Here is a 14,332-nt window from a genome sequence, read left to right on the forward strand (position 1 = left end):
TCACCCTGCACATTTTCCATGGACTGCTTTATCCACAGGTCACCTTTTCCCTAATGGCTTCAACTCTATTTTCAACCATACTTTGTCTTAAGCCTAAGACTTTTATTTCCAGTTGCCTACAGAATGCTAGCGCACGCCCTGCGCATGTATCAGATTTCTGTTTCTAAAAGAAAAGGCATAATCTTGACCTTAACATGTTTGTGGACATCTAAGGGATACTGTATTGTCTCTCTTCCCATCATGCTGTTCTCTCCCTGAAAAAAACCTTCTCAGACTTTTGTCGTCTTGGTACTTTTGCTCTTCTTTCATGTGCAGCATATTCCATTACCTTTTCTTAGGAGCCTTCCTAACATTGCTACGTTGTCTTCTCACAGCTCCATCACTGCTACTACTTCCTTCTTTTTCCTCCCTCCATAACCAGGACAGGCGCAAAGACCTAAAGACAGAAAAACATATCTATATTGTTTACGCTAGTGGCTTCCTCCCTTTTTCGATTTTTTTCTTCTTCATCGTCTGTAGTGTCAGTATCTTCTACAAGAAAGGTAGGCTCATCTAATGCTTGATAAACAATTAAGTATAAAATATTAGGAATGTTTTGTGAGTTCTTTGATTTCCTGAGAGTATATTTCCTTTTTCTTTAGTTAAAGAGATAGTATAAGTCTGTATAAAATACCAAATAAATACATATGCCAAAATTTAAGTAATTTCTGAAGCTAAAAATGTGGGCTACTTTGTTTTTCAAAGGTTGCTTTTTAAAAAAGTTTTTTACTCTTAAGTATGTATTTTGCCAGAGTTTATGTAAAATACTCTTAAAATATCCTGTTATATTATTGGTAATTGTTGTGTTTTATAAATGCTTATGCATTTTATAGAATAAAATTAAAATATCAATACAAAAATTGTTCTTTATCTTATGACATTATAATTTTGACTCCCCTATCCATGTATTTCTTTCATTTTATATGGATAAGTTACATCAAAAACTATTGAAACCGAATACTATAGACTGGGAATTAGGAGGGCTAGTTCAATCCCCAGATATTTTTGTAATTTTGACTAAAGCAGTTAACAGGGCCAGATCTCCTTTTCTTAATGTACAAATAAGAAAGCAGACTAGATGTTTCTAAGGTCCCTTCTAGGTCTCAGTTCTCTAATATATTTTCCTTTTTTCTCTAGAAATGAAAGTAGCTTTTTGTCAGTAACACTCTTACATGTCTAAAGTTAGACATTAAGTTATTTACAGTATTCTGAAGATATATTTCTTTATGGAAGCATACTGAACTAAAATTAGAATTTTAATGATTTCTTTTTATTAAAATATTAGTTTGCTAGCTTGGTCATGCAGGCAGTTTATTATTAATTTATAATGAAAACCATTGCAAATGCAATTACAAATAAATCATTATTTAGAAAAGCGATTAAAGTGAAATATCCTGTGGGAATGTATAAGTTGTATGTAATAATGGAAACATGAATACATGCCTGCAGTATAAATTACCTAAAGAAATTTTTCCTTTAGTTGATTTTACTTCACTCTTTTATGTTAATGTCTATGTAAGCCAAAAAAATTTAAATAACACATTAAAATAAAAATAATAAATTAAATTCACACTGTCCTAAAGCAATATTTTCTTTAAGAACTTATTTTATGTAAATCAACTATACTTCAATTTTTAAAAAATGAAAAAAAAAGGTTTTTTTTAGGGCAACTTTAAGTTTACAGCAAAATTGAGGGGAAGATACAGAGACCTCTCACACCTTCTGCTCCCACGTCGACATAGCCACCCCAGTTATTAACATCCCCCACCAGAGTGGTACATTTGTTGCAATTAATGAATTTGCACTGACACCTCATAATAACTCAAAGTCCAGTGTTCACTTTGGGGTCATCATGGTGTTGTACATTCTGTGGGTTTGACAAACATACAATGACAGGTGGTATTTTCACTACTGCAAAAAATTCTCCATGCTCCATCCCTCTCCCTTCTCTCCACTCCCCCAGCAACAACGAATGTTTTTACGTCTCTCCATAGTTTGCATTTTCCAGAATGTCACATGGTTGAATCATATATTATGTAGCCTCTCAATATTGGTTTATTTCACCTAGAAATAGGCATTTAAGGTTTCTCCATATCTTTTCATGATTTGATAACTTTCATTTCTTTTTAGTGCTGAATAGTATTTCATTGTTTGGATGTACCACTGTTTATTCATTTACCTACTGAAGGACATCTTTGTTGCTTTCAAGTTTGGGCAATTTTATGAATAAAGCTGTTGTAAACATCTTCACGTAGGTTTTTGTGTGGATATAAGTTTTCACCTCCTTTGAGCGAATACCAAGGAGCTCGATTGCTGGATCATATGGAGAGAGCATGTTTAGTTTTGTGAAAACCACCAAACTGTCTTTCAGAGTAGCTCTACCATTTTGCACCTCCACCTGCAGTATGTGGAAGTTCCTGTTGCTCCACATCCTTGTCAATATTTGGTGTGGACAGTGTTCCAGATTTTGGTCATTCTAATAGATGCGTGGTGATAGCTCACTGTTTTAATTTGCATTTCCCTGGTGACACATGATGTGGAATATCTTTTTATATGCTTATTTGCCATCTGTATATCTTCTTTGGTGAAGTGTCTGTTAAAATCTCTGGCCCATTTTTTAATTGGGTTGTTTGTTTACTTACTGTTGAGCTCTAAGAGTTCTTTTTATATCTTGCATATCAGATAAGTCTTTTTGCAGAAAACAAGTTTTTAATTTTAATGAAGCCAGCTTATTCACTGTTTCTTTCTTGTCTTTAATGTTATATCTAAAAAGACATCAATATACCTAAGGATAGGTTTATCTAGGATTTCTCCTGTTATCTTCTAGGAGTTTTTTCATTTTACATTTTACATTTAGGTCTATGATCCATTTTGAATTAATTTTTCTGTAGAGTGTAAGATCTGTGTGTAGAGTTATTATTATTATTATTATTTGCATGTGAATATCTAGTTGTCCCAGCATCATTTGTCGAAAGAAACGTCTGTCTTTGCTCCCTTGTATTGTCTTTGCTCCTTTGTCAAAGATTAGTTGACTGTATTTACATGAATCTATTTCTGGAATCTTTATTCTGTTTCATTGATCTCTTTGTCTCTTCTTTTGCCAATACCACACCATCTTAACTACTATATAGTTTTAAAGTAAATCTGGAAGTTGAGTAATGTCAGTCCTCCAACTTTGTTCTTTTCATTCAGTTTATTTGTTGGCTGTTCAGGGTCCTTTTGCCTTTCCACATACATTTTAGAATCACTTTGTTGATATCCACAAAGTAGCTTTAGCCGGGATTTTGACTGGGATTGCATTGACTCTATGGAGGAAGTTGGAAAGAATGCATGTCTTGACAATATTGAGTCTTCCTGTCTATGAGCATAGATATCTCTCCACTTATTTAGTTCTTTGATTTCGTCCACCAGAGTTTTATAGTTTTCCTCATATAAATCTTGTACATATTTGTTAGTTGTATACCTAAGTTGAAATCATATTTTGAGTGCTAATATAAATGACATTTTGTTTTTTATTTTGAATTTCACATGTTCATTATTCTTGACCAGGCCCACAGCATGTTGAAGTTCCCAGACCAGGGATTGAACCTGAGCCATGGTGGTGACCCAGGCCACTGAAGTAACAATGCTGGATCCTTAATCCACTGTGCCACAGGAGAATTCCTGAATCTATTTCTGATAGAGATGTGTTGAAGTATTTCAGTTGGAAACGCATGGTTTATTTAATAAATGATGCTGATGACCATCCTTCTGAAAGAAAACAATCAGACCTTTGGCTTACCATATAAAAAAATAAGTTCCACGTAGATCATAAACATTTAAATTTAACAAAATAACAATTTTAGAAAAAATTAGGAAAATATTTGTATAAACATGTGGTGTAGGAGAGCCTTGCCTAAAGCAAGCAAGAAAACTCAAAGCCATGAAGAATATTTAAAAATTTGTCAATGATACCATAAGCAAAAATCAAACAACATGTATTAACTTGAAGAAAAAGTATTTGTAACACAAATGACAAAAGGTTAATCCTCATTATAAGTAGTCTGACAAATTAATAAAATAAATATAATTAGTAGAAAAATATGTAAATCTCTGTAGTGGAAATTCATATGACCAGTAAGCATATGAAAGAATATGCAACTTTATTTTATTTGGGAAAGTACAAATTAATACAACAATAATATAATCATTTTCATCCATGGAAAATTTAAATGGTGAGGGTATAGGTAAACCTGTGCTCATGGGTTACTGGTGGGAATTTGAACTGATAGCTTTGTTAAAGTAATCGGGCAGTCTGTAGTCCAACTAAAGAGATACATGTAGTCTTCAGCTATACTCCAGCCTTTGCCAATTTATCCCAAAGACAGAAGAGCATATATGCATGAGGATATTTATTGCAGTATTTGTAGTGACAAGCAAAGAAACCACCTGAGTATCTATCTATAGGAGAATGGTTAAATAACTCGTGATAATCTGTTGCACAGCTTTAAAAATATTAAAGTGTATGTAGTTATATAAAAAAAGAGGTAGGTATATATTTATTGACATATAGAGATGATTATGATATATCACTGGAAGTAAAGAATAAGTATAGAATGATTCCATTTTATGTTAAAAAAAAAAACAATGAAAACTCCTAAATATGATGATATATTTGTATAAGCATGGAGAAAAGTATGGAAGAATAGAAATTACAAATAATGTTACAGGAGTTCCCTTCAGTGGCTCAGCAGTTAACCCACATGACTAGGATCCATGAAGATGCGGGTTTGATCCCTGGCCTCACATGGTGGGTTAAGGATCTGGCGTTGCCGTGAGCTGTGGTGTAGGTTGCAGACGCAGCTTGGATCCTGCGTTGCTGTGGTGTAGGCCAGCGGCTACAGCTCCGATTTGACCCCTAGCCTGGGAACCTCCATATGCTGCGGGAGTGGCCCTAGAAAAGGCAAAAAAACAAAAACAAAAACAAAAACAAAAAAAGTTAAAATTAAAAAAATAAAAATGTTCTTTTGTTCTAGCCAAACAAATGGATTTGATGAATATAATAGAAGGTAAATAAAATAGTAAAATAATTTTGCTTTAGGTAAAAAAACAAAACATCATGAATGAGAACAAAGTAATAAGGCTTTCTAATTAAAATAAAATGTCTAAAAATAGCCAGTAGATATCTAGCTTACAAAGAGCACTTTGACTCCAATCAGAGAACTGTGTATCAAGCATTTTTCGAGACAAAGAAATGATGTTTCGGGAAACAGGTGTGACACCACCCTTCCAAGGCATCTGTATGCAAGAGATAGTCTTCTTTGTCCCAGATGACTCTGCGCCACAACTCTTATTTGTTTGAGGGAGTGTCTTCAGAAAGAATCACACAGACTGGGGTGCACTGTTGGAGCCTAGCAGCATTTGGATGTGGGCGGCCAGCGGGGGCCAAAGTGCCTGAGAAATGCTTGGAGGGATTCAGAGGAATACAAGGATCCACTAAAGTAATGAGATGGTATTTCCATCGCTCTTTAACACAGCCATTACTTAGTCTTAACCATTTTTTGGGTTTTTTTTCACATTTATTATAAATGCCCTGACCAACAATTCACCTGATGTTTAACTGGATTACATCTGAAGTCTCTCCTCCCTCTTTCCCTTCCTCTATTTTTTCTTCTTTTTCCTTTCCTCCCCTTTTCTTTCCATCTTTCCTCTCTTCCTGCTATTATTCTCTATTAAATTAAGCACTAACCTAATCTTATTACTGTTTAGTTAATCAGATTTTCTAATATTATGGTATTGTATTCTATTATTTCTTAAAAACTGATCTTTTTATTAAACTGGGACTCAGATTTAAAGAAAAGTACACTGCTGAGTCTGTTGATCAGTGTCATTAGAAGTCCTATACCCATTATTATTTTCCATTAGCCAGACGAGGTAAGAATGTTTGTTAATATCTCTTGGAAACTTAGATACCTTCCCAAGTTATGCTTAAATCATATACAGGTTAACTGTATAGAATTCTATATAATTATAATCATTATATTTTGAATTAAAAAGTGAATAATGAAGATTTTCCTTCCAAAAATACCTGATTTTTTTCATATGCTGTATGATCGCATTTACTATCAGTGATGATTTAGTGTGTTTATACTTTTTAATTTTATAATAAAATTATAAAGGTATTAATCATAAAGGTAATAAAGGTAATCAAATTATTTTAGGTATTAAAAAGGTATTAAAGTAATTTAGGTATTAGCTATTAAAACGGTATTATATAGGTTCTAGGGGTTTCCTGGGATCAAATCACACTCACTTTGTAGCCTTAACAGTCAGTTACTTCTTTCTCTGGGCCTCAGTTTCACAAATGTAAATGAGAGTGATAATCATTGACCAGTTTTATTTTGTTGATATGGGATTAAATGTAGAGTGAGTTAAACTGTTCCTGGCACCTAGTAGTTACTTAATAGATACTGTATTTACTATTAAAGTTAAATTACAGTTTGTTAATTTAGCAAACATTGATCAAATACCCACCAGGTACCAGAGTTTATCCTAAAGAACGGCGTTAGGTGTATTTATTGATCATCTACTGTTGATTAGCCCGGCATGGAGACTGTAGTAGTGAATGAAATACAGTCCTTATCCTTGGTGTTTATAATACTATTAATGATCCTTATTTATTAAAATTTGAGGCTGGCTTTCTAAGTGTAATTAACTTTTAATATTTTTGTTTGTTTTACTTTTAAATCTAGGATATCTTGTATTATGAGCAGCTTAAGACCAATGTGATACAACATGACCTTTTGGTGGATAGTCTAATTTATAAAGTAAGTAAAAGTGTACTAGTCTTTCTGTTTCATTAATATCATTAAACAGTTATTGAGAATCTTCAACATGCAGGGGCTGTACTAGGTATGATGATACATATTAACCTTAAAAAATAATTTTGAGTGATCTTTATACTTAAAAAGTTAAGGTTGACCTTCAAAATTTGCAGTTTCCCATTCAATGCTATTTTCCTTCCCTTTGAAACTGTTCTCATTATCCTTTTCTGACCCTCTCATTCAGTGATTAAGAGAATGATAAGGATTTCTTGTCCTTATAAATTCAGTTTTCTGCACAAACTATGTAAAAAGCAACTGAAAGGAAAATCAGATTATGGAATTTTTATATTATCTCGTGATTCTTTAGGGCTTACTTATTTATTTTATTATATTGAAGTCATGTTTTATTTTAATTTCTTTTAGTTTCTAGACATATGAGTTAAGCACATCTCAAGTTTTATGATAGGGCTTCATTGGCTTTTTGTTTCCAGACCTCTGATATTAAGTTGAAAGTCAAAATGTAGATGATGAAAGCATGATATAGGATATGACTAATTCTGGATTCATAATTGGGTTGTTTAAAAGACTTGGATTTAATTTAATCTTATTTTTTTTGTCTTTTGTCCTTTTAGGGCCGCTTCCGCGGCGTATGAAGGTTCCCAGGCTAGGGGTCTAATCAGAGCTGTAGCTGCTGGCCTACGCCAGAGCCACAGCAACACCAGATCCAAGCCTCATCTACCACCTACACCACAGCTCATGGCAACGCCGGATCCTTAACCCACTGAGTGAGGCCAGGGATCAAACCCACAACCTCATGGTTCCTACTCAGATTCGTTTCCACTGTGCCACAATGGGAACTCCAAGACTTGGATTTTAGATTTCGAACTTGCATGCCAGAAGAGAAGGGCGTGTTATTCCAGGTCTCAGAAATAGAGGAGAGAAGCATCTAAAGATATTTCTGGGTAGAAAATGACCAAGGTTAATAATAACAACCACCACTAGCATTTAATGACTGCTTACTATGTGCTGTATGTGTTGTATAGATTGTCATTTGATCCTGACCCCTACCTTAGGGTGGTAGATAACCAGCATTTGGACTATAAATGATAAATGGAATTTTCCGTGGAAGGAAACTTGCGTCCTGCAAAATCACAGATGAAAAATAATAGAGTTTATGGGAAAAACAGGGTTAGGGTAGCTTTTGCAACAAAGTGCTAACAGAAATAATAATTGGTAGCTTGGGAGATGAATTGGACCGCTCAGGCAGACTGCTCCCACAGGAACTATTAAAAATGTACAGAAATAATAAAGTGCAGGTGCTAAAATAATGCAGATGGAAGTGGTACGCTGGGCCACTGGGGCTACTGCTCAGGTGGGCACAAGAGGAAGTGCAGCAGCTCAGATATATATGTAGGAGGCTGGAGGTGTGCCTCTCTGGAGAAGGGGCTCCAGTACAGTCACTCATTTGCTGTTTTCTACAGCCAGCAGGACTCATGCCTGTGTAGCAGGCTAGCTGAAGGCTCTGTCCTTTCCAGCTAAATTTTATAGTTCTACTTCTGCACTTCTGGTTTTTTGTTTTTTTGGTTTTTGGTTGTTTTTTTTTTTTTTTTAATGAATACTGGCCTATGAACCAGCATGGTTTTCATGTTATACAGACATCACTCCCTTACTTGCCAGCCATGTGTTGATCCAAGTGTTATAGCAAAACAGGAACTACTGTTACTTTACATTTTATAAACAAGGGAACTAAGGTAAAGAAAAGGTTAAAGAAATTTGTTTAAATTCACATATTAAGTAGCAAAGCCAAGACTGGAACCTAAGTAATCCAACTTCACAACCTGTAACTTTAACCACTATGCTCTACAGGGAGGAAGGGTGAGGAGAGTTAAGAGGATACAGTCTTTTGATGAAAAGTCTTGATTCTCACAGAAGTTTTACATAGATTTGGATCAAGGATACTGCTATTAGCTTTGATGTCAAATGATCATGCTCAGGGGATTATTTTAGCCACAGCCTAAGATCTCTGGAGTTTTAAGACTTTCAACTTCTTTTCTGTTCAAATGAGAGAAGACTCATAAGAGAAGTAGTTCAGAATTGCCAAGTGCTAAAGTGAGTTTTCTTTTGCTGTCAACATGAATTTCAGTTAGAAATCAGTAAAGAAAGAGGTAAATGGTTTGTGTCTGAAGAATTGCTTGTAAGTTTTGGTAGAATCAATCCTGACTGTCCACACAACATGAGTGTTTTTAGGAAGATATCTGTCTCCGGTTGTTCCTGACTTGTGTTAGTTGAGCTCTGCTGATCTTGTTGGACCAGCTCCAAATGTTATTAAAATCAGCCCTTGAGGGAATGAGCATTTTAAAAAATTATTTGGAGTTTCATTACAACTGCCTTTGGCAAAGACACATTTTTAATTTAACTGAAAATAAAGTAGAATTATTTGAGTGGTTAAAGAAATGAATGAAACAAGGCAACGTTTAAATACAGAACACTATCAAGCCCTCCCTAAGCTAAATATCAAAAATCTCTGGACCGTGTTTTTTTCCACAAACTTGCTTTGAATCCATACCATCTACAGTTTTCCACCACTTCCTGTGATCTGACGGTTTATATCCGTTTTTCTCAACCTTTTCTTCATTATTATGCCCCTAGAGAGAAAAATTTCTCTAATATAAAAATTAAATACCAAAGAAAAAGATTTCATTGTGTATGGATCAGCTTTAGAGGCCCACACACCGCTGTATGATGAAAAATTTTTTGATCCCCAGGAGTGAAGTCTCACCCTGCTGAGAATGCATGATCTCCACCTCCGTCCATGTGGCTTAGACCGGCTCCCTTCTTTTCTCTTAACCTGTGTCTTTCGGTTGCTCAAGCCTTAGCACACATTCACTCCCTCCAGAGCCATCCTTAGCTCATTCATCCTCCCCTAAGTGCTCTTTGATCAATAGCTCAATTCAGTCTTGTAGGTTGAGCAATATTATCATGTATTTCTGCAATATTTTTGTGTAATTGTTCCAATATTTCTACTATGTATGTTGCCTTGCTGGTAGGTTGAAGATAAACAGTGTCTTGTTTGTTTATTTGCTAACAAGCAATGACTTGCAAGTGAGTAATTATAAAAATATGAAGGGTTTTGGTATTTTGAGTGAATGATGAGAATGTGGGCTTGAACAGGAGAGGATGACATTAGAGCTGTGATTCTAGGCCAGACTGTTACAGCTCCTTTTGGACATTATGATTCCATCCGCTTTTCTAATTTTAAGATACCTTAATAGTAGATATAAAGGAGATAAACATGAATAAATAATAAGGAATTACTAATGGGACTCAAAAAAGTGTGAAAAATTTGAGGTCAAATAGTGTGTCACACATATTAGTTAAGCAAATTTATAAGTGTACTTGTGGTAGGTCCAGCAATAAAATCTAATTGAGAAGTTTATAATCCTACATAAAACAATGAAGTCATTGTGGTATTATTTCCAGATGTTGGATTTATGTGTTAGTACTATAGACATATTCATTTAGGTTCTTTTCAGTGCTCTCTGCTTTTAATTATAGGATGTGAAGTTGACAGCAAGCAACGATGATTATTATTTTGTATTTGAAGATTATTTATATCAGGTAAGTTGAGAAATGAAAATATATAATGTTCTTAAATTTTAAATTCTCTACTTTGGGATACTTTAGAAGATACCTCTGTTATTAACTGAATCCTCCTGAAATCCAAGCTATGTTTATTTTTGTCAAACTAAGTGTTCTAAGTTTGGAATAAGGTTAACTTTTGTTTTTACATGGGACTAGGTGGGAGAGTAAGAGCTACATATCTACTCCAACCAGGAGAGGTATAGGCACAGATTCTGAAATTACATGTCTAGTTCATATTTAATCATCCTAAAGATGTTTAGACAAAGCATTTTACATGATACTTTTCTATTAAAGGTATTGAATAAATAATTAAATGGTTTAAAATCAGTTTGAAGCCTTATGATTACTCTTTGATCATTTCATAAGCTGATACTGTGGATGTTTGGATTTACCTAGGTCTTTTTCATATCCACTAAAATAGAAAAATCTTATTATAAATAGGGAACACATAATTTATGTAGAACTGCTGAAATTATATTCTTTTATAAGATAGATAGACATAGGTAGATAGAAGATTAATAATTTGCTTTTGAGTGAATGTCAATATATGTCATGGAAAAATCATCTAGATTCCACATGGTAGTTTCTGATTGATTTACTCAGTTCTAGCTGTTTGGATTAGCAGGTTTCAGAGTGGTAAGAGTGGTGATATATATGCATCTGTTCAAGAAAAAAAAAAGCGTTAAATAAGAATCTCTCATGAAGGTTTAATTAATCATATAGTCCAAGAACTGAAGTCCAAAGACTTTATAAAGTTTATTTACAAAATTAAGATGTGAAATACTCCTGGAAACAATTTTAAGGGAAATTTCATTGATTTCAAATAGGCCATTAATTTTTTTTATTTTAAAAAGTAGTAGAGATTTAAAATTCCATTCTATAACATATAGTTATTAGTTAAATAAGTTGGGAAATACAAAAATCTAAGTTTATTTACTTATGTAGTAATATGAAGCCTGGTGCCTACCTAATTCTTAGTACTCAGTAAAAACTTGAATGTACAGTAAAGTTAATGCTTTATTTATACAGTAATTTTTTGTTTTTGTACTTAAGAAATGGAAATTACCACTTTTGGAATTGTCAAAGAATGTTCTGCCTATGTTTTCCCCTAGGAGTTTTATAGTATCTGGCCTTATATTTTGGTCTTTAATCCATTTTGAATTTATTTTTATATATGGTGTTAGTGTTCTAATTTCATTCTTTTACATGTTCCAGTTTTCCAAGCACCATTTATTGAAGAGACTACCTTTCTTCCACTGTATGTTCTTGCCTCCTTTGTCATAGATTAATTGACCATAGGTGCTTAGGTTTATTTCTGGGCTTTCTACCCTGTTCCATCGATCCACATTTCTGTTTTTGTGCCAGTATGATCTTGTTTTGATAACTGTAGCTTTGTGACATTGTCTGAAGTCCGGGAGCCTGATTCCTCTATTTCCATTTTTCCATTTCAATATGCTTTGGTTATTTGGGTTCTTTGTGTTTCCATACAAACTTTTAAATATTCTGTTCTAATTCTGTAAAGAATGTCCCTTGGTAATTTGATATGACATCTGCAAACAGTGACAGTTTTACTTCTTCTTTTCCAATTGAATCTGTAGATGCCCTTGAGTAGTATAGTCACTGTGACAGTATTGATTGTTCCAATCCAAGAGCATGGTATATCTTTCCATCTGTTTGTATTGTTTTTGATTTCTTTCATCAGTGTCTTATAGTTTTCAGAGTATAGGTCTTTTGTCTCTTTAGGTAGATTAATTCCTAGGTATTTTATTCTTTTTGATGTGATGATGTTAAATGGGAGAGTTTCTCCGATTTCTCTTTCTGGTGTCTCATTGTTGGTAGGTAGAAATGCAGTTGAGTCCTGTGTATTAATTTTGTGTCCTGCAACTTTGCCAAATTCATTGATGAGTCCTAACAGTTTCCTGGTGCTATCTTTAGGGTTTTCTGGGTATACTATCATGACATCTGCAAACAGTGACGGTTTTACTTCTTTTCCAATTTGAATTCCTTTTATTTCTTTTTCTTCTCTGATTGCCATTGCTAGGACTTCCAAAACTATGTTGCATAATAATGGTGAAAGTGGACATCCTTGTCTTGTTCCTGATCTTAGTGGAAGTATTTTCTATTTTTCACCATTGAGAATGATGTTAGCTGTGGGTTTTTTATATATGATTTTTATTATGTTGAGCTAGGTTCCCTCCATGCCCACTTTCTGGAGAGTTTTTTAATCAGAAACATGTGTTGAATTTTGTCAAAAGCCTTTTCTGCATCTGTTAAGATGATCATATGGTTTTTATTTTTCATTTTGTTGATGTGGTATATCACATTTATTGATTTGCAGATATTGAAGAATCCTTGCATCCCTGGGATAAATCCCACTTGCTCATGGTGTATGATCTTTTTAATATATATTCAGATTTGGTTTGCCAGTGTTTTATTGAGGATTTTTGCGTCTATGTTCATCAGTGATGTTGTCTGTAATTTCCTTTTTTTGTGGTATCCTTGTCTGTTTTGGGGATCAGGGTGATGGTGGCCTCATAGAATGAGCTTGGGAGTATTCCTTCCTTAGGTACTTTTTTGGAAGAGTTTCAGAAGAATAGGTGTTAACTCTTCTCTGAATGTATGCTAGAACTCCCCTGTGTAGCCTTCAGGTCCTGGACTTGTGTTTTTTGGAATTTTTTAAATCACATTCTCAATTTCACTACTTGTGATCAGTCTGTTCACATGTTCAATTTCTTCCTGGTTCAGTCTTGGTAGGTTGTATCTTTGTAAGAATCTGTCCATTTCTTCTGGGTTGTCCATTTTATGGCATATAGTTGCCTATAATAGCCTCTTATGATCTTTTGTATTTCTGTGGAGTCAGTTGTAATTTCTCTGTTTTCATTTCTGATTTTATTGATTTGAGCCCTCTCCCTTTTTTTCTTGATGAGTTTGGCTAAAGGTTTATCAATTTTGTTGGCAACTGCTCACAGCCATAAAAGGAGTAATTGATAGCAACATGATAATAGTGGGGGACTTTAACAAGTCACTTACATCAAGGGACAGATCATCCACACAGAGAATCAACAAGGAAACACAGACCTTAAATGACACACTAGACCAGATAGACTTAACTTATAGAACTTTCCATCCCCAAACTGCAGAATATACATTCTTCTCAAGTACACATGGAACATTCTCCAGGATAGAGCACATCTTGGGCCACAGATCAAGCCTTGGTATATTTTAAAAAGTTGAAATTATCCCATGCCCATGCATTTTCTCCAACCACAATGCTATGAAACTAGAAATCAACTACAAGGAAAAAATAGCAGTCCTGGAAGCTAAACAATATGCTACTGAACAATCAATGGATCATTGAAGAAATCAAAGTAGGTATTTTAACAATGATAATTTTTTTGATCCATTAACTCAGGATATTGTTCTGTCATCTGTGTCTTCGATTTCTTTCATCAACTTCTTGTAGTTTTCAGTGTACAGATCTTTCACCTCCTTGATTAAATGTATTCCTTAGTATTTTATTGTTTTTGATGCCGTTGTGAATGGAATTGTTCTCTTTAGTTTTTAGTGTATAGACACACAACTGTGTTCCATATGTTGATTTTGTATCCTACAAATTTACTGAATTTATTGATCAGTTCTAGTATATTTTTGGTAGAGTCTTTGGGATTTCCTGTATATAAGATCATATCATCTGCAAATAAAGATAATTTTATTTCATTCTTTCCTATTTGAATGTCTTTTTATTCACCTCTCATTGTTTGGTGAACCAGTCTCATTGTTCCCCTTTGCCCTGACAATCTGGCACTGTGCATTCCAACCCCTCTGAGCTTTTACTCCTCAAGTTCACT

At 34.1% G+C, this 14,332-nt stretch overlaps 1 protein-coding gene across 1 annotated transcript in view; it reads left to right on the top strand.

Moving 5' to 3' along the window:
• The window catches only part of TBC1D19 (TBC1 domain family member 19), a 115,142-nt gene that overhangs the window by 56,977 nt on the left and 43,833 nt on the right, over window positions 1-14,332 (top strand). Inside the window, 2 exon segments of the mRNA XM_013978566.2 lie at window positions 6,771-6,845; window positions 10,398-10,460. Coding sequence (XP_013834020.2) covers window positions 6,771-6,845; window positions 10,398-10,460 — 138 coding nt within the window.

This window comes from Sus scrofa, chromosome 8 (genome assembly GCF_000003025.6).
Source record: "Sus scrofa isolate TJ Tabasco breed Duroc chromosome 8, Sscrofa11.1, whole genome shotgun sequence".
In the NCBI taxonomy this organism is placed as follows: domain Eukaryota; kingdom Metazoa; phylum Chordata; class Mammalia; order Artiodactyla; family Suidae; genus Sus; species Sus scrofa.